The sequence below is a fragment of the Dermacentor variabilis genome, chromosome 2, assembly GCF_050947875.1.
Source record: "Dermacentor variabilis isolate Ectoservices chromosome 2, ASM5094787v1, whole genome shotgun sequence".
In the NCBI taxonomy this organism is placed as follows: domain Eukaryota; kingdom Metazoa; phylum Arthropoda; class Arachnida; order Ixodida; family Ixodidae; genus Dermacentor; species Dermacentor variabilis.
Window position 1 is genome coordinate 118,461,155 of NC_134569.1, and position 27,749 is coordinate 118,488,903.

At 49.8% G+C, this 27,749-nt stretch overlaps 1 protein-coding gene across 1 annotated transcript in view; it reads left to right on the forward strand.

Annotated features, from left to right (window-relative positions):
• Nucleotides 1–27,749, forward strand: part of LOC142572606 (netrin-1-like) — a 196,074-nt gene that overhangs the window by 95,802 nt on the left and 72,523 nt on the right. Inside the window, exon 2 of the mRNA XM_075681828.1 lies at nucleotides 25,467–25,655. Coding sequence (XP_075537943.1) covers nucleotides 25,467–25,655 — 189 coding nt within the window. The remainder of the gene's footprint in view (nucleotides 1–25,466; nucleotides 25,656–27,749) is intronic.

The window sequence follows — 27,749 nt, forward strand, 5'->3', positions numbered from 1 at the left end:
GCTAGTGCTGGCATAAACAAAGCCACGCTGTCACAGCGCTTCGCGACTTCCTTGTCGATAGTTAGTATCTCGGAATGGCGACACCGTACTGCAGTGTGTGCGTCCAGAGTCTTAATTTGTGTATTTTGCTGATTTTGTACAGATTCACCAATGGTTCGATCTCTCTCTCTCTCTCTCTCTCTGCTCTCTCTCCCTCACTCTCTCTCCATTAGTTTCTTCGTTGTTGTTTTTTTAAGAAAGCGCAGTTGCTCACTTATATGTCTATACGTAGTAACACTAGTGAGGTGCTTGTATTCTGCTATTTATTTTATTTATTTATTTTTCGTCTATGCTGTAATTGTTTCGCATACCATTTGTTCTGGTATTGTCTTCGCTGAGATTGTATACCTTCACGTACGGCAGGTATACGGGGTGATCATTTTTAAGTTTTAGGGAATTATTAAAAGTCGACTGTTGCAGACAAAATAATTCTGGTCCTTGAGGTGGATTGAACTCTAGTTTAGAGATATGCGCCATCAAACTCGACGTAAAAATTTATGGTTGTTCCACCTACTGTTTCTTAAACAAAATGCTCGTCTATTCATTGAAGCACAAAAGTATAACAGGAACGCCGATGTATTTCGGCCTACAGTTTGGCAAATAATATGTGGAACCAGCTCTCAGCCTGGAAATTCATTTTAAGTGGATACTTCTTACAAACTCACCGACTACAATTCGTAAATTGCAATACGAGCCGTGACGTAAATAATTATGACGTTAGTGATTTTTTAATTAGATTAATATGTGTTTAGATTTTTCGTGCTAGTAACGTCCGCCTCTTCTAATAACCCAATTCAAGAACAATAATTATATGCCATCTGCCACAGGCGATTTTAAAAAATTCCGTCAAACTTAAAAAATAATCTCCCCCATATAGTTCTCTCGGGCTACAGAGCAGGGCCGGCTGAGCTTGCCTTACGCGATGTCTACTGCTTCGATTTTTCTTTCCTATTTGGCTATTTTCTTTATAATAATATGTGGGGTTTTACGTGCCAAAACCACTTTCTGATTATGAGGCACGCCGTAGTGGAGGACTCTGGAAATTTTGACCACCTGGGGTTCTTTAACGTGCACCTAAATCTAAGCACACGGGCGTTTTCGCATTTCGCCCCCATCAAAATGCGGCCGCCGTGTCCGGGATTCGATCCCGCGACCTCGTGCTCAGCAGTCCAACACCATAGCCACTGAGCAACCACGGCGGGGTGGCTCTTTTCTTTCTTCTTTGCCAATCTTGTTTAGCCACTCTAGGTTATTTTCGATGTTCGTGGGATAGCAGCTGGACGCTTCGGCGTCCTATTTTCCCAGGCTCCCAGCGCTCCATCAAAAAAGAATAACGCGCCTGCTTCGCGCGCAAGAGCGACGCGACATGGTCATCGAAGCGTTTTGAGAATCTTCGTTAGCTTCTCGTTTAATGTTCCAGAATGCAAACGCCTGCGCCGTGTTTTCTTTCGCGGTCGGCGCTGTTTTCAGCACCTGTCGAGGCGTGGCATTTTCTTAGGTCGGCAAGCAATATCAGCAAACTTACGCGCGCGCGCGTGCGCGCACACACATACACATACACACATACATACACATACACACCAGACGCACTCGCATAAAAAAAAAAAAAACTTTTTTGCCGGAGAAAAGAAGCTCGCGGTATTCAATTAAGAGCTTGCAGTCTCGAGATACGAATCTCGGACGAGATCGCTCGCTCCGTAAACAAGCCCCGCTTCCAGTGCGTTACCTAAACTGCTCACCACCACGCGTTCAGCGGAAATTTCGGACCCCGTAAATTCGATTGTATCTCGCACGGACCAAACACGCCCTCAAAAGTGTAAACAGCCTTGTCACGCGCGGTTGCTCGCTCGGTTTCCCGCCAAAGCGAGGGGGCATTGGTGAGAAAAAAGAAAGAAAAAAATTTTTGACCCTCCGTTCCCCTGTCCGTTCGTTTTTACAGCCTCCCAGGCGTATTAGACTTATCGCACTTCCAGCACGGACCCGTGGAAATGAGTGCATAGCATATTTCTGTGCACGCGGGCTCAGGTGGAGCATATATCCTCAATAGGCCAGGTCGCCAAGGTCTGCCAGAAGATTGTGTTCATCTTTACAGGAGGCCAACTCGTGGTCCCACATTCCTCGAGTATGTATACGTTCACGTACATACTCTCTCACCTGTTCGGTGCAGCGCAACGCAAGCCATGAAGGCTCTGCATCGCACTATTCGAGTCGAGAAAAAAAAATCAGAAAGAGATAGAAGAAGGCTTTATTGAGGCGAACTTCTACACCTACATTTGCGTATTAGGCTTACAAATAAGTAAAAACAATGTATGAAAATTGTCTCTCATAGCAGGTACACGCACGAATGAAGCAGGATGCAGGAATCGACGAAGGCGACACGGTGCCACGAACATCTTCTCCCATCTCACTGAATAGCCGCGGCTTCGGTCACCGATATACAGGTCGCACTGCACCGAATTAGGGAGGCAGTCCGCAAGTTTTACGCCGACGCGCTGCGGGAATTGGTATTCGCACCGTGCTCCACCCAAGAAACAAGTTCGAGGCCGCTCACGCGCATTTACGCGTTGGATGTGCGTGCGTGCGTTCGTGCGTGTCTGCGCCCCTGCGCGAAGTCTTCTTCCCTTGGTAACAATTATTACGCGTATAGGGTGGACAGCCCCACCGGCAAGCTTCACGTCTCTTTAAATGCCCTCCTCCACCCTCGTGTACTAGCGGTCTGCATGAGCTTGCATACGAGCGACGAGCTACTACAGGCTCAGCTGAGGCGTCTTACGACGTACGACCTGGATATTGCTTTCTAGATGAGGAATGCCAGCCTCCATGGTGCATACATCTGTCTGCTGTGAAACCATATAGCTTTGACTGTGGACATTTTGAGGTCGCGTGCTTAGATAAACTCTTGTTCTACTTGTTCCTATAGAGATTGTATGAGCAAATACAGGTCACACTTTTCGTTGCCGTTAGCAGAACCAGAAAGAAACAAAATCAACATAAGAAGGCCATTTTCTAACCTAGTTTGAGCGTTTCCATCGAAGCAAACCTATATTACACTCTTCGATGCGTTAAACTCGAACACGCTTCAAGGTCTCTTATTTTTCCCTCAAGTCAAACAAAATGTAAATTGCCCAGAACGTTGTTACTCGTGTTCTTCACTGTACGCCTTTCCCCGCCCTTCTCCCGCCCTTTACGGAATGTCTGTATGTAAAGAAAAGCCGCTGTTTGACAACCATAGCAGTGGCTGTAATAGTTTAATTTACTTCAGCGGACAGGAATTATTTCTCTGAAACAACGGCCATAGGTCGCAGAGCTTCGGTAGAGACACATGTAGAACCTTATTCTGCAAGGCATGCTGTTTCAGCGATGCGACGTTCTTTCGACGCTCTCGATCTTACTGTATATGGCTGCTTACTATATTAGGTTTGTTACCTTTTTCTCTCTTTCTTTCTCCCGCTCTCTTTCTCTCACTGACACACACACACACACACACACGTGTGTTTAGTTCACAACCAGCGAAGCTGTAACGTTGTGCATGTGTATACAGCAAGTTTCCACTAAATTTGTATTCTTCAGACTTCGTATGATACAGTGGGCTTTGGAAAACGGCCTGTACGTTTAGGTTAAGCATGAGGAAGCGTGAGGCTTGAGACATGTGCCCCCGTGCACTCTCACAGACTCAGCAAGTTGCCGTTACCTTGCCGACGAAGCCACCCGGTCTGCCCATCTGGAAGCGCGACCACTTCCAGTCCCCTTATCCAGAGCCGACCCTGCAAGAAAGCTTCATATCGTGGCTAAAGCTATGACACAGAAATACTGGTCTTCTCCCAACCTCCCAAAGTGTCACCTTCATAGGCTTAATCCATACTTAAAGCTGCAAGAGCCATCAAAAGCTTCCCGCTCTGAGGCGACAGTATCGTGCCGCGTCTGGCTCAGGGTGGCATTCAGGAAGACCTACTCGTTACGTATTGGAATGGGGGATACGCCCATGTGCGACTCATGCGGAACTATAGAAACGATTGAACACATCCTATGTCTCTGTCCCCAGTACGACGTCGATCGTGAAGCTCCCCGGACAGCATTGAACCGATTGGACTCTAGACCATTTTCGGAAATGAAGATCCTTGGAACATGGCCGTACGCGTCGGTGACACGGAAAGCCACGAAAGCGTTGCTGAAGTACCTCAAGTCGACAGACCTTGGTAACCGTGTGTAGAGTCGGTGCGAACCTTCAAATGTGCGCGAAACTGGTCTCTCTCTCTCTCCCTCTCTCTCTCTCTCTCTTCGTCATTATACCCCTTCCCCCAATGCAGGGTAGCAAACGGGACGTGCGTCTGGTTAACCTCCTTGTCTTTGCTCTCTTCTATTTCTCTTCCTCTCTCTCTCTCTCTCTCTCTCTTCGCCTTCCACGTGACCACGTACCGCGGCTTAACTCACAGTTTCAATCCAATTTCTTTTTACCATTTTGTGAGCTTTGCGTTGAACGAACCACGCGCTAACAAACTTCTTGTTCTTCGATTACTTCTCGCTGATATACAGTGTAGCATGCTGTATTTGCCTGAGCTCTCTGCCACGCATTTTTTTTTCCTCTGGAAAATGAATAGACCAAGCAGCAAAGCCTTACACTGTAGTCTCTTACAGGTTATTAAACATAGGAACGTCCATCCTTCCTTATGCTTTCATAATAGGAGCCTGCACGCTGTTGGCGCCGTCCGCGCAAGGTATGCACCGCTGCGCGCCGTCCGCGCAAGGTATGCACCGCTGCGCGTCGTGCACGCATATAACTTAGTAGCTCGGTAGCCATACAGGCGCTATCTCCCTAGGGGCCGCTGTTAATCATCGTTTAAGCAGGCATCGTGCAGACCCCACCTCGGCAATCTGCGCATGGTATACACAGACAGCCCATAAAGAGATTGGGCCCTTAAGCCATCGAATAAATCTGGGCTCCTTTGTCTCGGACGCTCGCATCGGCGGCAAGGTGTTATTTTCCGAAGGGGCCCACGCGAGGTTCGTGAGGAGAAGGCGTTCTCCCGGGCGTCCGCGCGGACCTGGCTTTTCGGTTCGGCTCTCCCTCGTCCGGTCTAGCGCGTTCCGCATAGTCGAGAGGAAAACCGGTGTATGTAAGCGTAGTACGTCCGCCGCTCCTGGGACGGCTCATCACGACGCTGTCGGTGACCCAATCGAACGAAGCGAGGGGAGCTCCCGAGTTGAACTCCTAATCGGATCTGATAAGGGCTTGTGAAGTGGGAAACCGGAAAAAAAAAAAAAGAAAGAGCCTCGTTGCGAAACCGTCCATCGCTCCTCTCTGATCTTGAAACTGCGGCGGCGATGTGGTAGCTACCGCGCTGCTCTTTAGCGAGCCGAGAAAGGAACGTCGTGTTGTGGTTTCTCGTCTATAGCTCGGTGGCGTGTATAGGATACGAGTGTCTAATGCTTACACGGAGCGCTCACTTTGCGGTGAGCGAGAGGCACGAAGTGTGGTGCAGCGGACTGCTTCTGTTTTTTGAAGACGTTCTCCACGCGGTGCGCTCGCGCGATGAAAATCGCGAATGACCAGAGCCCAGGGAAGTGTTTAGCGAGGCTTCGTGCCCTCAATCGTTTCTCGATAACGGCCTGCAGAGGCCCTCCCCTAACTGGCCATCGTTCGAGTTAAACGGTGACGAGTTAATTTATTGCTGTCTTTCCACTGCCAAGCGTCGCATTCGCTTACGAGTCAAATAACGCTACCTGTTTGTCTTGAGAATTGTTTCTTGGCAACACATTGAAGGCTGCATGTTTGAGCATCCTCGCGTATAAATGTTGACAAGCTCTTTCAATGCCGTGAAAAGCCTTGTTCGATGCTCTGCTTCTGTCGTCAGTGCTTTTTGGACTAAGGAGGTTCCTGAAGTGTACGTATCGAAAAATGAGAAATGCTGACACGTGTGCGTTTCTATATACGCGAAGGTGTAAGGAAAAAATTACCACGTAGACGGTGCAGTTACGTAAGCAACAGCAGTAGCTCGTCACGTAACTTGAACTATGCACGCTAGTCACTGTGCGCAGAATGCCGACACAAATCGCACACACATTGTGAATGGCGGCGTACGGTGTGCACTGCTTTTCGGTTTGAGCGCCAGTGCACGTTATCAACCAAACTTGCTCGGTGCGTTGATCGCACTCCAAGACAGAAGGCCCCTAGTATTGTTTATGTTATCACATACACACACAATAATTTTGGGTCCCGACAAAGACTGTCATAACTTTTTCGCTTTTCGTCCGTGCCAACAGTCGCAGCCAGGATATAAAAGACGTGGACTGCATGCGGAAATGATTTGAAGTCGAGAGCGCGCGCAGTATTGACGACGATTTATATTGGTTCACAATATTCGGTCCAGTATTTCCCATATAAAACCCTTCACGAGATATGGCACCTGTTATTGTATGCGCAGCGATTCTTTCATTATGCCGCTTTCTTGCGGTTTAAGTAACCGCATAGTGCACATGGCCGGGGTGACGATTAGCGTCCTGCTCTCGACCGCTGAAAAACGATCTCGAACAGAATCATGGGACGTCATGCACACTGGATCGGCGTCCTCTGCCGCAGGCCCGCAGCGTTATTCTTTTGGACGCGCTCAGTAGAGAGAGCGGGCCATTCTGGATGCCACTTAACCCCCAGGAAGAACAAAACGGCGCAAACTCCCTTGTCGGCGAAAAAGATTTACGGCGCTCCCTTCTGGAGCAGCGTCTTAATTTTGTTCCTCGCGCGCGCCTCACGGGCTCTGCAAATAGCGCGCCTAGCTCTCGTGACTGCCTGCTCGGTTTCGCCTCTGCGCGTTTGCTTGGAAGTGGGAGCTCGAGAGGTGTGGTGGGAGAAGGCGCGAAAACCTGTGGCGTCAAAAGTCAAAGCAGTCGTTCTGTACGCAACGGAAAAGAGAGCGCGCGCGTGCGCGCATGTACGCACTTAGACGCAGCGTGAGAGAAGGGAATTATGAACGGAGGGAAGGGGGGAGGAGGGAGGGGGTATAGGGGGTCGACCTTTCTATACGGGCCAGAGACCGTAAATTACGCGGGTGTCCGTTGTTAGCTCATACATAGACGGAAGCGGCGGCGCCCGCGCGCATCGCAGCAAAGGCAGCCTTGACTCGCCGGTGAAACGTGTGACCGTGAAAGACGGTCCGCCCCTGTCAAAATAGACGGAGCTGCGGCGCTTCGCACGTGCGGGGCACGAGGCGACGTCGAATGGGAACAGAGCTATTCGTCAAGCACGCCCGTGTTTTCGTGACCGCCTGGGCTCTATATGCGGCGGCGCGGACCGGGCGTTTCCTTATATTTAGACGTTGTTAATTGCCTTACACGTTTCCCGCGCGCACCTCTTCTTTCCTTCCCTCCTGCTACATTCCTTCCTGGGTCATTTCGTATGCACGTCGTTACGCATTTACCGCTATCTGCAAGCCCGTTTGGCGCGTCAGAAAACGATTCCAGCTTGCGCGTGCGCAGCGTAACTTATGCTCGTGTACAGCGTAAATGTATAACAGCATTTGTCAAAGGTTTTGAAGCAACGCGGCGCGTATGCAGCTGCACCCATCCTCGTGTCGTGTAATGAAGCCGCTGCAGAACATTTGTCGTGGAAAAATACGTAGATGGGCACTCATTTTTCGGAGCCTCGGTGTGCCAGGCGTGTCGCGTGAGCTTTGCAACAGAGCCCCACTATGGATCCTCGCCCTCGTCGAGAGGCTTGGATCTCTTAAAACAAACACTCTGAGTAATGCAGACTCGTGCATGAGACGCTTCCTGAAGGTAAGGTCTCTCAGTGTCTTTCTTCTGCAGAAAATGCCTCGTCTGCTGGAACAGTGTCGAAAACCGTTGACGAAACTAATTTCGATCAGTTTTTAAATGCATTATTTTATTCTTATCGCCGGGCGTAGCCGTTTCGTATCGAGGTGCGACCGCGGCAATGTGCGCTCACCGGGAGATTTAGCATATCTAAGAAAATTAACAATATTAACGTGACAGAGGGCCCCTGTCGCATAAGATACGGTGTCGGCGTCTTGCGTCAGACGTCGTTTAGCGAACGATCATTCCGAACCACAACCACGCAGGCCCTCCGCGTGGCGCAGAGGCGTTACTGAAATAAGTGAATTCATCAAAGCGAAATGCGTCAGAAAAAAAAAAGTGAAGTAAAACCTAATCACAACCTAAAGACTTGATAGCGTCGGACTGTAATTTGAATAAACCAGAAAACATAATTCTGTTACGTGGAAACTCAAACATAAACACTTCTTCCAGTGTTTCTACCATTCATAGAGCGGCGCGCTGGGCTCGGTTCCTTGCAACAACGCCATCCAGATGGCGCTCGCCTCCCCGCATCCGCATCTCACGAAAGGGGCCGCGTTTCTACCCGAAAGCTCGCCCGCTCGTCTTCGTGCATAGCGTTCTACTCCAGCGTTTCCCGGAAAATATTACGGTTACGTAAGCCGCAGTTACCTGGAAGCATGAGAAGCAGTCAGGGATCTTTGACCGTTATCGCGTTCCACTCTTAAAGGCGAAGCTTAAGCGTCCTCCAAATTTTTGTTCCTTCATTCTGTTTTTCCTGTCCTCCATTTTTTGCCGGCGTGATTGTCCGACGCTGCGAGCGTTCGTGCTGCGTGCATGGTCCATCACAGTAAACACTAATCTTCAGGAGCCCAGTTGACCGACGAGGTGCACAGAATGTACTTGAGCAGGCGTCAATGTCAAACAACGCTGCTTGAGCAACCTTTCTCGCCCATGAAACGAGAAAGCATAAGACAACGTCGTTGAATATACTGCACAAAAGACGTGATCACATCGGCAGAGGCTGCAAGCGTGCGCGTCGCAGCTTGGCCAGACATAAAGGGACAGCGCGAACAGAGCACACATGTCAAGGTGTGCGTATACACGCCACTGAGACGCTGCTTGCCGCCCATACACGCGCAGGCCATGTAATACATATACGTGGGACTACCACGCAACCGTTTTGCGGTCCGACATAATATTGCCGAGACCGCCAACCATTCTTCCGAACCAAGTGGTCGCTGAGAGATGCCTCTTTTCCTGCAGGGACAGCTCTCCGTGGAGAGCTCCACGTCTGGCCACTCCTGATTTCTTTTATTTGTCCTCTGGGCCATTCGCGCCCTGTCGCAGTGCAACAGAGTGCTGCTGATGTCGTAATGTTCTATATCCTTAGTTCTATGCAGCGTCACCGACTCAGTGAGCTTGCGAAGGTGGTTCGTCTCTTCTCTGTGTGCAACAGGATACTCCCAACATGGCACAGACGCGCGACCAAGCTTATTAGAGTCTGGTTTAGTTCAAGTAACGCTATATACGCTCAACGGAGTCTAGCACTAACTTACTTTAGGCTGATTTTGAGGACTATATATTGCTTCAGTGCGTTTGTAAGAGGGATGCGAAGGAAATTACGTGAAAGCTAAAGAAAGCCAGGGATCGTTCCCGTTCTTGTTCTCATCAGTGAACGAGAACGAGAATAAGCCTTGACGTAATGCCCACAACAAGTGACGAAACACATAGGTGCGGACGAGAACGAAAGCTCACCGTGTGTCGCCCCAGTTGGCTGTGCCATCTCGGCGCGGAGCTGACAGCATCCATTTACTGCACCGCGCGTCACGCGCCGTCGTCAACGTTCATCCACGCGCGGGGTGCCGAGACCGTCCTCCCAGTTCGCGGCTGCAGCTGCCCCCCCACTACGTATATGGTAGGCGCTCGACCACCGGGAACACACGGCCGTCTTTTGGGCACTGATGTATTTTACACGTAAAAAAAAAAGAAGGCGAATAAGATTGCCCGAGCGCCAGTAGGACACATACTTACACTATGGTATGCATTGACGTCCACGTAATGTAAAAAAACTCATCTGACCGTAGTATACCCGATGATAGAAAGAAAGCTTGATTCGTCTTTTTTTTGTCTATTTTGTCTTTTTTTGTCCTTTTTTTGTATATATATATATATATATATATATATATGTATATATATATAAGCTACAGACAAAGCGTTCTGCAGGAATTGTTTCGCCAATGTTTTCTCCACCTCTAATGTTATCGCATCATTCCACGCGTTCTTTAAGTTTATTTCCATCATAATTAACTAAGCGTAAGAAACAACGATGACATGCCTGAGTTACTCCATGCTTGTCGCGCACGAGAACAACATAAGTGTGTCATATTGGGGCGATGCCGCTAACGGCGCTCACTGTGTGGTATATTCACCGCACTCAACAACCGAAACTGCAAGAATAAACTCCACCTTATGGACAAGGATACCTGCTGCTGCAGGAATGTCACTAGCATCCTGGAGATTTAAAACCACGAATACTTTCTCCGATCGCGCGACGACCTCTTCTCACAAACATCCGCCGACCACCGCAGTCGTCTCGAGGCGAGCAAGTTATGCGCTCTGGTCCAGGGTTTCCAACAAGAGACACGCGCAAAACAGACGAGCCCGAACACGTGAACTCGCAAGCCGGAAGCTAGCTAGCTAGTTCTGAGTGTCTAGCGTACCTTTTTTTTCGAGGCAGGAAAAATACGAAGATTACAGAGGTACGTTTATGGAAGACCAGGATACTCCGGACAGACACGAGTCTGCTTCGGGCGGGAAGAGGAGGGCGTGGGCTGCACCCGAACGCGGAAAACCAAACGACATCCATCATTGTGTCACCTCCGCCCGTTGCTGCGGCTCGCTCTGCCTCCGCTGCGGTCGGCCGCCTCTTATTGAAGCCCACTTTGCCGGCAGAGCCCTCCGTCCGCGCGCTCTCGCTGACCGAGCCCTCCACCGCGCGGCTGGCTGACTGGGCTTTCCGCGCCGGCGCTGCAGCCAGAGCACGGGGCGCATTATTGCCTTGCCTCTCTGCGACTCGCGACCGCCGCTTGATAAACGATACCGGCCGCAAATGGACCCCAGACACACACACGCGACGGTCCCCGCCGCCGCGCTCACATGTGACGGGCCGGCAGCGCGGTCGCATGGCACCGCAAAATGCCCGCGCGCTCTCACGTCAAGTCCGCATCGTGCCACACAAGTGGACCGCCCCGCATACGACATCGGATGTGTATAGCAAGTACCGTGGTCCGAAACCGCGACGCTGTCCATCTTGCCCTGTTCGTTTTTTCTTTCTCTCGCTTGTCTTCTTTTTTTCTCTCTCTCTCGTTTGCAGTTGTACGAGCGTGCAATATTATTTGCTCGTTGACCTGGCCAGACGCCGCGGTATCATATTGTGTGAGCAGGCGTATCGCGTTGCAGGTCGCGACGACCGCATGTGCATGGAGCGGTGTAACAGGCCCTCCCGTCTCTCATTCGGGTCTCTCTCCCGCATACCCGTGGGCAGCTCTCTGCAAGGTTGTTCTCTCCGGTATCCCTGATGTGAACGGCAAGATTAAGCAGAATCGGAAACGCCGTTGTTTTGCTCTTTCTGTATATACGCGGAGAAAGGCACGCGGACCTGCTCTGGGGTTCCGGGGCACGTTCACGAGCACAAAAACACGCAGTACAGGAAGCAGAGACGCAATAATAATAGAGGACACTAGGCAGAACGACGGATACATGCGAGTGTCCATGACTGTTCGTATCTGTATACACGTGCGTAACTTTTAGCTGTCTACCTGTTTCACTGTGTAGTTTGAAAAGTTCGTTGCGCAACCTCTCGAGCAGCTTGTCCGGAGGATTTACCTTGGATAACATGGTCTAAAGTCTACAGCCTATTAACGTGAATCATGCGGGCAGACTGCACGACACAGAGCAATGCTTGTATGTTTGTGCTTACGTAAAAGCTATACCTCTGTAGTCGGTGGACGTGGCCTGAGTTGTTGACACACTTGTATAGTTTGGTAGAATTCGCAATTCTCTTATCCATATGGCAATCCTGTCCTGAGAGCTTTTCTGTGAAAGCATGCTATATAGCCACAGCACTTCGCCAATCTCCCAGAATAGATGCTGCCGACAATGCTGCGTTTATCGTTGCCACCAGGTTAATATATTTCATTACCAGTGCAAACTATAACTATATATCAGTCAACAAACGACCACCATTTGGCGACAGGTGTCGCATACGATGCAGAGAAGTAACGACGCAATCCGTCTTCGGGGGAAAATTGAGGAGCGTTGTGGTCGAACGACCGACAGATTGATTGATTGATTCATATGATTGATTGATTGATTGATTGATTGATTGATTGATTGATTGATTGATTGATTGATTGATTGATTGATTGATTGATTGATTGATTGATTGATTGATTGACTGACTGACTGACTGACTGACTGACTGACTGACTGACTGTCATTTGGTTTGATTTCACGTCCAAGGCAACGCAGAGGCTGTGAGAGGTGTGTTGAGGCGCTCCGGATCAATGTCGACCGCGTTTGGTACTTTCACGTGGCAACCGTAGGGTTTGTACACAAGCGTTCTTGCATTCCTCACCCATCGGAATGCTGCCGCCGCAGCCTGGAATCGAGCCTGCGACCTCTGGTTCGGCATATCAACACTACCACTCAGCCATCACTACGGGTTTACTACCTCCAGGGCTAGTTCATCGTGCGGCTAATTACGCGCTCCACGCAGAGGCGCGAAGTACAGCTGCACGTAATCACGGTTTCACCGGTAGTGGGTTCACAATATACACCGCAAGGTGTTTGAACCCGCCACCTCCCAGCTTTGAAGGAAGACGCGTTCAACTGCGAGTATACAGAAAATAAAAGAGTATAGATGTAGTTAGATTGGGTTAACGGGTCCAACTGGAGAGGATGGAAACTTCATGATTTAGTGATGGTAAAAAAATAATGTGCCTTAAATGATGGGAATAATAATAAAGACAGTAGACGTAGTGAGTGCGTTCACCTTTTATAGCGAATAGCTTTGCTAGGTTTCCTCGGCTGTTTTCGTGGTTGGTGGTCGGTGCATGGGGTCGTATCCAGCAAGAAAAACGCTCGTTCGTTCACTCTCTCACTCGCTTGCTCTCCTGCTCTCTCTCTCTCTCTCTCTCTGACTCTCTCGTTCGCTCGCTGGCCCGTTCGTTCTTGTTATTTGCTTTCATTGACATGGTTTCAGCATATTTTTTTTTGCGCCTTTAGAACCGGCGACATATTCATTTGCGCTTGTGTTACTTCCATACCATTTATAGACATCACATTCCCGATGGAGATCCTCTCATCTCCTGAGGCACAATATAGTGACATGATGTATTGTCAAACTATAGGTCATGTGCTTGCCTTGCTCACTTTGTGCGTCATGCTTTGTATGGTATTTCGTGCTTGTATCAATTAGCATGTAAGTTCTTGTCGTTTTAAACGTATTAACATGAATTTATTTTCCAGACAAACATCAAACCCGTAATCGGATGACAACACAAAGGAAAACTGATATACATTACAGCGTGTTCGTGTGTTTAGTGGTCACTGCCACGCAAAATAGTCAAATCGGAGCTTCACTTAGCAGACTTGCTCTATAAGGCAAGAACATAACGGACTCCGACAGCACTGCCATTTGAAGCGGATTGCCATAATTGAAACCTCTAATGTGTAGTATTAGCTAAATGTATATCCAAGCAAGAATTTGGTACGTGCGCATGAAAGTAATCCGAGCGTAGAATAATACCGGACAATCGTGTCGCAATGTCGTTGACAGGCACCATAAGTAAGGCATATCGTCGCCTACCGCGAGCAGCGCAAAGAAATTTTCACAAACATATACCATCGAAGAACACCGTGAACACATTTAATACAGCCGATTTCGTATAAGTTAACCACCCGCAGGTAGGCCTATGAAGATGGGCGACGGAGAGCGGAGTCGCGGCGCAGGTGTTTTTTCGCGCGTACGAGCTAACCTACGAACTCCTGTCATCTTAGTGCTTCAGAGACCGCCCCGACTTTGCCGCTCTCGCCTGAGGGGCCGATTCCATTGTGTACACAAACAAGAGCAGAGTTATGCCCAGCCGCCCACTGAACTGCAGCACGGCTGCGTATCGCCGTGTGCCCATCTTTAACCGCTGGTTGGGGAAGCCCACGCATGATATGCCACGCTCGGGCACAGGCCCATACACCGTGCACGCGAGGAGGACGGATCCTCGAGAGATGGAGAATACGCCAGCCACGGCCTCCCTCGCTTCCTCCCCGGTGACGTGGACTGCTGCCGCAACCGCCGTATGTACGCGGCCCGCCAAGGCGAGGGTTCATGACCTCGGCCGACGAGGAAGAAGAGAAAGGCGTCAGCTATACGAAAGGAGAGCGAAGAGCCAGCCCGAAGAGGCGTTAAACCTGTGCCGCGGTGGCGCAGGGAGAATCGCTCCGATCCTACGCGTTCTTGTTTCGAGAGCTTGTTTGCTTCTTGTTATTATAGCGTGTCGCGTGTGCGTACGCGGCTGGAGCGCGAGCGAAATGGAGTTGGCTCGCGTTTCCGCGTGGGCGTTCCATAGCGCCGCGTGTAAACCGCACGCGCACTATACAGCAACGAGGCACACGCTACAACAGTCTGCCGGCGCCGCATGTTTCTTCACCTTGCGTACGGCCGTGCTCCCTCGACCCGGGGGCAATTCGTCACAGCTCGGCCCGGCTTTGGCCGCTCGTTCCCTACGCGGAGCTTCTTATCTCGCGTTGCTCCTTGTCCCTCCACCCCGGCGACCGCTCCTCGCGGCGCTTGGCGCTGTTTTTGTTTCGTAATCTCACTGCGCTGTGTACACCCGCTGTGTTGCGCCCCTCGCTTATACGTATTTGCTTCCCCCGTTTTCTCCGATTTCGGGCGTGCTGTGTCAGCTGTAACCGTGCCTTCGACGCGGGGTCCGCCAGTGGAGTGGATAGCGTCTTCGCTCAAGGTCGCATGTCCGTTGGCGCCCTCTCCGCTTTGCCCGCACCGTATAGCTGTCCGCAGCTTCGATTAAGCGGCTCGCTTACGGCAGTGGCTGCTCGCCTGCCCGAGCTCTTCTCGCCACCCGCGAGGCACGGCGGTTTTTCGCACGTCCTGGTCTGGCGCCTGGCGGATCATAAATATAGAAGTGCCGCGGAGCGGGCGCATGTACATGGGGCGCCTTGCAAGAGTGAGCAGCTGGTGGATGGAAACAAAACAACCGAGTCCCTTGGAGGGAACGTTCATGTTTCTTCGTTCTTACGTTTCCTTCATCTTCTTTTTTCACACTGCTGAGACATGTGCGCGCACTCTGCTTCCGAAACAAGTCGTCCTCATTCTTTCGAGACTTTCCAGTGAGCGTCTGAGTTTGCAAGCTTCCTTCACGTCTGCCGTGGTCTTCTAACAACTAGCTATGTCCAATTTCTATTTGCGGTCACTCTTTTTGATGGGTTCTCTGAGGCAATAAAAGGCAAAAATTGAGCAATAGGTTTGTGTTGGCTTTTTTTTTTTTTAACTAGGCACTGGTGTTAGCAGTCCCATTTAGAACGTATTCGCTTGCTTTTCTTTACACATGTATTTTCTTTAATTTTAGATAACCTACATGCCACTCGCTTACCATAGTCGGTAAAATAGCGAGGAATATTAACCACCTCTCGTTGCCTAGGTTCCGCCACGATTCCAGAATTATTATATTAATCTAGTATAAACATAAACACCACACAAATAGAAAGAGAAGTGCGCTAGCAGCTGTCTCCTAAGAGGGATGATTGCAAAATAATGACAGCGCTTCACGCGCTATAGGGTTTCTTCTTGCTTGATGCGCTACTATTATACGAAATAAGCGACACGTAAGAAAACAAGGACTGTGACAAGTGTGCCTGAGCATTACTGTGTCGTAATTTGTGACAGTCTGCCGTTACCCGGCCTGCATTCTAAGACCGATGTCACAGCTAAGTCCATTAAACCCAAATGCAGCCTATAAATAGTGCATAAAAGATGTTTTTAAAAAAATTGGAGGACGCTTGAGCTTCGCCTTTAGGAGTGGAACGTGATAGCATTCAAAGATCCCTGACTTCTTCTCACGCTTCCCGGCAACCGCAGCTTTCTTGCGAATGCGCGGAGGCGAAAATGCTGGAAAAAGGGTTTGTGTTTGAGTTTCCGCGTAACCGAATGACGTTTTCTGGTATATTCAAATTACAGTCCGACGTTGTGATGTCTGTAGGTTGTGTTTAAGTCGTACTTAACAATTTCTCTGACGCAGTTTGCTTTGTGGAATTCAATGACTTCAGTAACGCCTCTGCGCCACACGGAGCGCCTGCGTGGTTGTGGTTCGGAATGTTTCTACACGAACGACGTCCAGTGCCGACACCCGGTCCTTTTTAATTTTTTTATTGTTTATTTTTTTATTTTTTTCCGGCACGGGGGTCCTTCACACTCTCGTGTTAAAATTTGGAGAACGCTTAAGCTTCGCCTTTAAGAGTGGAACGCGACAGCATTGAAAGATCCCTGACTGCTTATCACGCAACAGCAGCTTATGTAACAGTAATGTTTTCCTCAAAACGCTGGCGGCGAACGCTATGCACGAGGGCGAGCTTTCTGGTTTTTGCAGTGAAGCTGTATATGGGGGGGGGGGGGGGGGGCTAGCCGATTCGTCCGTCCGTCAGTCTGCCGCCTGTACACCGAAAACTCCTCCGGCCCAACTCAATGACCATGTATGAAAAAAAGAGAGAAATAGAGGCGCGCGATTGGTTTCTCCAGCAGTGACATCGTTGCTCTCCATCGCAGCCGAGCGTGTGCGCAGCAGTTTCTCTCCGGCTCCGAAATGGGTAGGCCACGCGTCATACGTACTCCTGAGGAGCAATCAGCTTTCGATCATCAACGCCGCGAGCAGAACCAGGAACGAGCTCGTCTACGCCGTGCCGATGCTGTAGCCCGGGCACAAGAACAGGCTCGTGCAGCTGAGCGCAAGCAGCAAGTGCATACCGGGGACCCGGCAGCCCCCCGGCTGTCGCTTAATGAACCGTCGGCTCGCCGTCGGTATTAACCCAGTGATAAACACCGGGGCCGCACGTTTCAGCTTCGCTGGTCAACCATCTGTACGGAGTGCTTGGGCGGTGATTTTTTCTTTGCTTTGCTGTGCGATTGCCTGCGTCGCTTATATTTCTTGGTGTGTGATATCAGTAAACTTAGTTGTGAGTCAGCGCGCGTCATTTGTTTCTTTCATGCCGTCCGTCGCTTTTCTTTTGTTGTTGTTGGGCGTTCCCCCCTGCGGCGGGGGCCGCCGCTGCCGCCGATTCGGGGAGACGAGCGCCAGCGTGATGGTGTTGCAAGGAACCGAGCGGGGCGCGCCGCTCCTAGTAAGACACACCTCGAACTGCAGCTGTAAAAGGGATTCGTGTTTGAGCTTCCGCGTAACCGAATTATGTTTTCTCGTATATTAAAATTACGTACAACGCGACGCTACCATGTCTGTAGGTTGTGTGTAAGTCGTATTGTACGAATTTTTGTGGCGCATTTTTACACTGAGAAATTCAGTTCAGTAACGCCTATGCGCCACGTGGAGGGCCTGCGTGAATCGGGATGCGTGGTTCGTGAAGAATTTTCTCATACGGACATCGCCGCCGGTGCCGACGCCGGATTTTCGGCGATCCGAGGCCCTTACCGCTGTTGCGTTAAAAAAAAGAAAGCAGGCTTCAGCGGTATATTTTTATTTCCGATGTGTTTTTACTGCAAAAGCAGCAGGCTCTAGGCAGACACCACAACCTTCTCAATAAAAGCTTCTTTACGATGCTCAATATTGTCTGCGTCCGCTATACGGTGTCCCCTGTTGAAGCCTCCGGCACCCGTACACAGAGGCCGCCACCCTCGGAGTCGGCGTTATGCACAACATGGCACAGAAATCACCAAGTGCGATTGCTGGTGGTTAGCTCGTCCGTCGCATGCGCAAGCGCGCATTGTCTTATGAGCATAAGTTCGATCCGCAGTGGCGGTGGAAGGCAAAGTTTTGCTCTTGTTTGTCATGGTCAGGGTGAGCGTGAGGATAAAGAGGGCCTGAAGACGACGACAATGACAAAGTAAAGGAAAAGGACGGACAGACCCATCAAACCCGGTTTCGCGCAGTCACACTAAAAAAAAAAAAAAAAGGACGGAAAGAAACGACACATTCGCATCAGACTAAACAGTATCGTCATTATTTATGTTGCTCTCCCGGATGCACGCCACTAGTGCATCCAAGTATACGTGTTGCCGCGCTACGGGGGAGCTCGACGCTTTTCGAGATGCTAAAGCCGCGCGTCAACCTCGATCACGCGTGTATAATGTCCGGCGAAAGACCGCGATCGCGTACCCCAAAATACCGCCGAGGCGTCCTGCTTCGCCTCCCAGGATCACCGTGCGGTTATAAAATACAGTGGGAAATGGGGGTGGCCACAATTCGGCTGGATTTTGCTGCATATATACGTTCACCCCCCAACCCTCCCATATGAAAAAAAGAAGAAAGCTTCGGCCGACAGGCACTTTGTCAGCAGAAGAGCGCGCGGCAGGCTCGCGAGACAGTGACGAAGCGTCGTGGAGAACAATCCAAGCGCAAAGGGAGCACGACCGCTATTTGGCCGTCCAAAGCAGCGGCGCAAGTGAGGGACGCTCGGACAGCGCGTACACACACCACACATATACTATGGCCGGGACGAAGTGGGCATCAGCTACGTGCCCTCCCGGTGAGAGCAGGCGCTCCAAGATGAATGAAACGCAAGCAGGGGCCCCGACTGCGGCGTGCGCCGACCTGTGACAGCCTCTGCCAGTACGCGCGTCGGCCCCAATGCGTGAACGTCCCGCGCACGCTGCCTTCGCGCGAAGACGCTCGAGCTGCGCACGCCGAGTGCCACGCACGCACGTCGGAACGCGTCCTGTGCAAACTCGCGCGTCCTCCAAAGCTTGTGCAAACTCGACGATTGTGCTGGCTCCTTATAGTAAGCGCGCACGTGCCTCTGACATCTCGGACTCGACTGTGCACTGTCCACGGCCGTTTCGTTTGTTTCCGTAGCTGTATTTGTGCCCCTTCTCTCTTCCGGACCTTTGTTTTTTGCCTTACGTCACCATTTAAGCAAGCTATAACTTCTTTATGGCAAGGCTGCGTTCCTGCGCCTCCGTGCGCTGCGCGGATTATGGGCCCTGGGGCAATGAGACACATCCTTGGCTCACTTTTTCCGCCGCACGCATATATATATATATATATATATATATATATATATATATATACACACACAAGCGCAGTTGAACGAGCGCGATATGATGAAAGCAAGCTATAGATACTAGTCCTAATCTGTGAACTAAGCGAGAACAGATTGTTCTCGCTTTTCAGAAATCGATGTCTCCCTGAAACAGTCTGTACCATTTTAGAAGCAACATGGTCTGCCCCACGCGCTGAAGTTGGCGGCAATGGGGTGATAACTAGTGCAATAACAGCAGTAGCAGCAGCAGCTATTACTGCAAAACACGTATCTCTGAATTAACCTGACCAATTCAAGTAAATCGACAAAAGGAGCTTACGCTATAGCTCCCATCAGCGTGCATAAGACATCTTTTGACCCTCTTTTTACTACAAGGGAGGGGGGGGGGGATTCTTTTGGCGTTGGCTGCCGCGCAGCTAAGACAAAGTAGAACCCGTCGAGGCGGGCGCTGAGAGGACAAAGCGTCAAGCCTTAGCTTTGGTAAAGTGCGGCGTGGAAATATAACGGACTGAGGTGACGCGCTGTTGAAACGTGCGCGCCGACCACGGAACTAGCGAGCGCGCGTTGCGAAAGAGGCTCCTGAACCTGACGCGGTCAAAGGAGTTCGCGCAGGTGCACGGCTGTAACAGCACAGCACGTCACCACAGCACAGTGCGGCACGTCGGCAGAGGCCGTGGATTTGCGGCAGAGCAGGTATAATGACGTTTGATTCGTCCTGTCTCGCGGGCTGCTTTCTACACCTCCCGCCGCAGGGCCCCGGGCGGAAGACGATAGAAGACTCGACGACGGCAAGGAGAAGGGAAAAGATGCTCCGCTCGCTTTGGTGGCTCCGACGGGAGGCGTCGGCGGGGGGATTGTGCGGCTCTTCTTCTTCCGTCCTCTTTCTTGTATTCCTGACGAATGCCCCCCACGTACGTTTTGTTCAAGCCTGCATAAGACCTGCGTGCCACTAGGGTCGTCGAACTGCGCGTACACGTACTGAGAGCCGCGCGCGGTCTGCGCAGCACGGACCACGGGAGCAGCAGACAGAAGCTGTCGATAGGCGCACGAGCGGCGCAGCTTATTCCTTTCGCTGTACGCGACTGGCGAGACCCGAACGAGGAGGATATACCCGTTCCTTCGGATCCCCAGCCGTAATGGCAAGGAAAGGCGCGAGGGCTTTGTGTTCGGGCCTTGCACCCGCCCCTGTGTATACCGTCCCTATATAACAGGCATCGCACAGCAATGCCTTACCGGACGTTCATTGAAGAAATGACGTATGCGTGACGTTTGTAATAGCAATGTGATCACGGTCGTTTCGTCGGGATGTCAAAGCACCCGAGATAGCCTCCGAGGCCGCCGTGACAAGGAAGAGCGCAAGTGAAGCAGGGCCCATATTCAGAAAACGCTATTACGCTAGAGTTGTTCGTAAGGGCAAATTCCAGCCAATCGTGACGCTGGAAACATTATTAGCGAAGGTGGCCGGTCAATCGCAAACAATACTCACGAGCAAAAAGCTTTCTTGTTTTTTATTTGGCCTTAGATATTCAACGAAGTATTAAAAGGGCACTCGAAACGTGGAAGAGAGTATCAGCGAAGAGAGGGGGGACATCTGTGTCCGCGATGGCCAAACTTTCTACAAGAGAAGGTGGCCATGTCATCTAGTCCAAGGATTCACTGTGAATAGAGGCGTCTCCCATAGCTTGTTCTCCGATAGTTGCTCTTCAACAAGATTTCCTCTGGTAACTTTCTTGTTTTCTTTTTCACGTAATTGCGAAAGCGGCGATAAATCGGATCTGTATTCGGAAACATATGTCGTCCTTAAAGTTAACGTTTATTTGCAACGCACTCAAAAAGAATGTAACCTGCCCCCCCCCCAAAAAAAAAAGAATTATACAGTTTTTCATGCCTAGGATTTTCACATTTTTTATTTGTCTGAAACGCAGAAGCCATCTCACATCAGGCAAGCTAGGCCGTATTTTGAAAGAACAATTTGATAAGAGTACCGTGAGAGCAGCATGCGTTACTCTTCTTAGTTGCAGTAAATAGCGCCTCTTCCTCTTCACAATCTCTCTCTCTCTCTCTCTCTCTCTCTCTCTCTCTCTCTCTCTCTCTCTCTCTCTCTCTCTCTCTCTCTCAGCAATGAAACGCTCTAGCGTCCGAAGACGTTTCAGAGGTATAAATCAAACGCCGGGAAGGCGTCGGGCCGTAATACTGGCGTGACCGGTCAACTTCACGTCGCTATGCGAGCATCCCATATACAGCCTGCTGAGAGCGACGTCTGCTAAAAGGGTTGTAAGAGCGCGAATAAGGCAGAGATGCAGCGCACATTAACGCGCTTATATATGGATGCGAGTACTAAGATAAGAGCTCATCGATCGAGACACGAGAAGCAAGAGTATAAGATACGACGCGTCTCATCCGCGATGTTTTGTGTGTCATTGACTCGTGTTGGGAGAGCTGTATAGCGAGAAATGAAGCAAACAAACTGTCGATGCTTACTCTTCAGCATAAGAGAGAGAATTCTGGATGGATGCCGCCAAGGTTCAAAACCGTGCCAGGTGATTCGGGATTCATTCCACGTAGCTTCCACGAATCTCACAGGTGCTTCACTCTGAAATCTCCGTGGCGCATGGCTAGCATATTGAAAAGCCCGCGCAATCTGTCTCAAACATGTCTGAACTGACCCTGCGCTTTCTGCATGATTTCTCGGGACCTTTATGTGTAGTCGGTTGCTGAGATATGCAGGTCTGTGCCAACGTCCGCGTTGCACGCTGGCTCGCTTTCTGACAGGCGTGCCCGTCTACTAAACTTTATTTTCTTCTATCTCGTACATCGTCGCATTTCTATGGTACTCTCGGCTTGGACAGTGAAGGTGTTGCTTTTAATCTGCCGGTATTTCATATCTCTTCATTCAGTTCCTCTTGATGGTTCAGTTCTTGAGAGACTACAAAGGACGCAACTGTAATAAAAGGAAACGTTCTGAAATAAAGCTTACAATATTAAACAAGTGACGCCGGTATTCCTTGTCGCGAAGAACATGCGTATGTCTAAATTACAAGTTCCGGAAACAGAACCGTGTCGCTTACGTCCAGTGAATATAGTAGACCACCGACGCACTTTCGAGGGAAGAAAAACTGTTGCACTTTAATTATGCTTGTTGCTTCGGCAGCCAGTAACTTTCAAAAATACCATTCAAACCATTTACAAAAATACTTTCACAGAATTTTGTAGTTGGTCGATGGTTAAAATACTTTCAAGCGATTGGCTTGAAGAAAGTGCAACCTTGGCCATATTGTGGGATTTTTTTTTTAAGAAATGAAGGAAGACAGAGAGAAGAAAAAGAAGGGAAAAGTTATATTGCCCGTGGCGAACCTCGCAATTAATGTACCTGAATGAACAGAGCCGCGTGGTTACCCAGGAGTATGCAGTCTTCGGAAGAACTTGGCGCCAGGAGCTTCGTCTGCCAAACTACAGACGGCAAAGCGCTGATATCGTACTGTCAGGAAACTATTTACACATGTGATCATAATCTAAGGTCGTTGCTCAGTCGACCACTTTATCCGATACTTTCATGTTCTTAATAAGTAATACTCAGCGCGACTGCTCACTGGAGTGCCGGAAGTCCTCCCAGGGGCTCAGCCAATCAGCGTGCCACTGAAAGGGATATGCGCATTCATTTAGAAGCTTCCTTTTGTTTAAGCGTCTCATCCCAGCTAGGGCGCTAATGAGCGCTGTGTCACTATCGAAATCGCCACAACCGGTCGGATAGCTGCAATTTTCCCTTGTGGAACTTTAGATAACAGCTTTCATTGTATGTAATGGGCTGTTCCTCGATGTATACTGGTGCGCTTTAGTATTTTGCCGATAGGACTGTCGTTACATACAGCACAGGTGATTCAACAGGACTGCAAAGCTTGTTTTTGCTGACATTCAAGTTGAAGTCTAGCAGTAAGTGACTTGTGACGGTAGCCTATACCAACAATATATACGGTAACCCTTCGTGACGTCATATACCTAGTATTTACGTTTACATACTTAGCCGTCTGTCATGTCTTCGGGATGACTTCATTCGTCGTTGAGGTCACCTTCATTAAACTTTTCGCCATCCTCTTTGCCGGCTGACATGACCTGCGCGTTTCATACTCACCGCTATCTTCTCAGACTGAGTGCGCTCTCAGCTCAAGTGGTCATGTCGCTGCGGAAGCAAGCGTGAAGAACAAGTATTTTCTTGCAGTTTTTCATGTTGTTATGTTCGACAGATATCGGCTGTACGTTCGCCTTGCATATACTGTAAGACTTCGATTTCGGCGGAGGCAGCCGACGCCAGATGCTTAACGCAGTTGATTAGAAAGCAAGCGAAGGTTTCAAGTCAGTAATGGTCTTATCTCACGTTACGCCGGGTGTTGCAAATTTTCTTTTTGTGCAAGCACGCATACATAACGTATGCCACTACGCGTGGACCACGCTCCTCACCCCTTACGCTTGCGCGGAATACAGCGCACTCTATACAACCTCTGCGGGAAAGCCACACCCGGCGATAAACAGAGGATCGCGACACTTAGGACAAGCCTTCCGTATGTGCCGGCTTTACCGTAGAGGACGCGAGAGACAGCACGTGATGCAAATCGCGTCACTTCAAGCGAAGGCGTGAGAAACACGTGAACAAAACTAACTATCCGAGAAAGAAAACGAATGCAGTATACAGCGCGAAATGCTGGTATACTAACGAACTGATAACACGAATCCGAAAGTAAAGCGAGGAGGAACCGACGAGAAAACTAAAACAAAAACAGAAAAAGGCCCCCGTTTGCCGCTCTATCTCCCGACATCCTCGCGACCCACCCAGGCGTCACGAAGATCGTAAAAGCAGTCCTCTGTTGAGGCGAACCGTGAATATTCGCGCTTAAGCGAACGTACGAAGACCTGTCTAATGGCTTTCTCTTTCTGCGATGGCTCGAAGTTCCGACTCATTTGCCCGCTAAACTCGGCTCGTTATCAAGACTCGCTGCCTGTTCTTGCGATCGTCTGGCGACCACCGGCAGCCAGCTCCTAGGCCTCAGGGTTAGCGGTCTCGGATATCACTCTGAACCAGACCAGCCGACCGGTCGTTGCTGAGGTCCTGAAAAAAAAAAAAAAGTTGCACGTTCCCCCCCCCTCTCTCTCTCCCTCCCTCGACTTCTTTTTCTTTTCATTTTTTTTCTCTACGCCTTTTCGCAATGGTTTGTTTACCTCTCCAATGCCCGAATTTCCCGTTCTCTCGGTCCTTTGTTTCACCAGATGCGCAGACGCGCCTTCCTGTGTATACGCGGGGCGGCACTGCCTGGGCGCTGACCGTAAATTGCGGTGCCCGGCGCCTTTGTTGTCATTCCTCCGTTTGTTTTCACTTGGCCACCGGCGGTGGTGGTTGTTGCGGTGTGGAAGCCGTGCCTGGACAGTGTCATCTAAACGCGCGCACGTGGCCCTCTGGAAGGCCGAACAAACAGGCAGGCACGCGGTGAAGAACTGGGCCGTCGAAACTCACGCTGCCTCTCCACGCACGTCCGCCGCCACTGCTTCACGCCGTTTCGTCCGGCGCTTCCACACGCCTTCAGGTCTTCCTCTTTCTTGTTTAGTTCTCACATTTTATTTTTGCTGATGGCCGCTTGACGACTTCTCCAGTATGGAGGCGTTCGCCCGCCTCTAGGGGCCAAGGAGCTGTGACCAGGCATGGATTTAGACATTGCATGCTTGCACTCGGTTACGAGAGAAGCCGCAGAGACCGTGAATCTCCCCTCCTATAGTTCCGCCGGATGGTGGCCTGTGGCAGCCGACTCCGTATGACGGGCTCACCATACCGCAGGCTGAGTGCGTCAAAGCGTTCTAAATGTATCTCTGAGAATGGCTGGATGCTGCCAAGTTGCGTAAGTTTATTTATTTATTTATTTATTTATTTATTTATTTATTTATTTATTTATTTATTTATTTATTTATTTTACCGGCGGCAGGTCATGGTTCCTGAAAGAGTTTCGTTACATCCCAGGTTTTGGTCCTGAATGACAAACGCTAATGCAAACTATTGATTGAAAGAGAGCAAGAAAGTAAAGCGCGAACAACGTACATCAAGGCGAACACAAAAGAAGTTAGTGGGTATGTATTTCGCTTTTCTCGTGAAACAGCCCACTAGAAATCGTCGCAGAAGAAAAGAGAGACTGCAGATACGCAACGGCAACAGCAATTAAGACCGTTAACGTACCCTCACAACTGTCTTTCCCCCCCCCCCCAAAAAAAAAGAAACATAAATAATAAATACAGCACTGTCTTTGCCTTTGCTTTGTACCGCGTAGCGGCTTCTCCCTGTGCCTCACATGTTTTGCGTCCTTTCTCATCTTGCGCAGCGTGCAACTGCAACCTGCACGCCCGCCGGTGCCGCTTCAACATGGAGCTGTACAAGCTGTCGGGTCGCCAGAGCGGCGGCGTCTGCCTCAACTGCCGCCACAACACAGCCGGACGCCACTGTCACTACTGCAAAGAAGGCTATTACCGGGACCATTCCAAGCCCATCACACACCGAAAAGCGTGCAGAGGTACCTTCTATACCATATTGTGTGTTTTCAGCGTGCCCGACACACGCTGTTGTTCGGTCCTGCTTCTGTATAGCCTCCAAAGCTTCTCTTGCGACCTTCGCACCTCCCCGTGAAGGCAGCGCGTCGTCTGCAATTATGCCTATATATAGCGGCCCAGACGTCGCCCTGGACGCTTTCCTCTTCGGAGACAGGCAGACAGAGCGCGCAATGCAGCTTGGCGCCTTCCCGTCGGCTCAATGGAGCCGTACATTGTCGTTTTTTTTGTTTCGTCGTCAGTCAATTGTCTCGGAACCCCGAACAAGCCCCGAATGTCAAAGTAACCGGGCTGTAACGTGGAGGGGCCTCGCAGAGCCAACGGCGCCCGCAATTTGAGCGGTTGACCTCCACAGTTCGAGAAGGTGGCCTCTGCCTCCCGTACAGACGGAAATAGCCGTATCGCCTTGTCGTGGTGCTGGGTGCGCTTGCCAATGATGGGATGAGGTGTACGTATAAACGCTTCGCGAGGTGTGGACACTTTTATACACTGGAATCAGTACAATGTCACCCACAGCAGCAGTTCCACGCGCCAATACGTATTAACCAATCGCAAGCTCTTTGTCTTGGGAATTCAGATAGCACATACGTGCTCTGTACGCAACGAAGAGATAGTAAAAGCGTGCTAAGACCTTAGATGCAATTATTTCATTGAAATTATTGCTAGTGAACTCGCACGTCGTCTTTAAATAATTACCAGCAGTGCCTGAATCGTTCAATCGGCTTAACCATGTGGTTGCACGCCATTGGAACCATGGAACAGCCAACTTCGAATGATGCTCGCCTCGGCTATTTCATGACGTGAGAAAACGTTCACGCAACTTTTGTAACTTTGTCTCGTGTAAAGATAAAGGGCTAGCGAGCGCATATGCATACAGGTTGTCCGACATACTCACTTGTAGAAGAAGCTTTTCCCATATTGGTTATCCCATATGAGTTCCCGTAAGTCAAGGCCCAAGTAGGAACAAAGCTCTTGAGCTTGTGCTGCATTCCGTCCTTCGCTCCTGCAGCACCATCATTGTGGATAGCGTATAACCTCCTGAGACCTGAATGCGGCTATGGGACATAATTGCTTTTCAAACTGCTTATTATTCTATACTGGCATGTTACTAACGTGAAAGGATTTTTTTTATTTATGTATCATGGTTACATGCCAAAAGCTGGATCCCCATGTACAGGAAAGAAGTAAGCATCTCCTCATCTCTGCAGGGGTAAAAACTGTATTTCACTGCCAAAGCACAAACATTAAGATGGAACTACGTGTAGTACAATTGCCATGTCGCTGCTGCATCCTAGATTTTCGCGCTATCACGATGAACTCGAAGCGCGACTTCAGTGTTACTTTCCGACGACTGTGACAACACAGAAGTCTAGATCAATTTAGTGTCGAATTTCTCGAAAGCGGGTGAAAAGAATATGAGTAAACCATTTCAGTAGTGTTCTACATGCATTGAAGTTTCATATGCAAGGCGAATATTTTGAGCAATCGCTGCCGAGTTAATTTGAAAAAAGAATTGAAGGCAATGTGCGATATAATGTACTAAGGTACAACGCAGCAACTACAATTTTGTTGTTGTAAAGCGAAGCAATGCGGCGAAGTTAACCTAACTGAAGACCTTGACTGCCACGAGCCCCAGAACACTGGCGAATATTTTTTTTTTCTCCTTAGTTGCTTCGTCTGTCTTCATTTGCTCACGACAGAGAATTGTCCATCGAGACTCGCGTATCTGGTGGCGCCATCATTCGGCGGCGTCATCAAGAAAAGGAAGATTTATTTCTCCTGATGCTTTGTCCACATCACCTTTCTAAACAGAGTCTATGCGTAGAGGAATGAGCGACCGGAATAGTGTTACGGATGAGACAACAAACCATGTTTTGCTTTAAAAACAAATTTAACGCAGTTGGCAAGTACCGCGTGTTACCCCATGTAATGCGCCTTTCCCTTTTGCGAATATCATATTAATCGAGATTGCCGCATGGTATGGGACAAGGCTAGCTAGTACTCTATCTCGTTAGAATTCACACCGCGGAACTGGACAAGGTCAAGGAAAGTGGAACAGA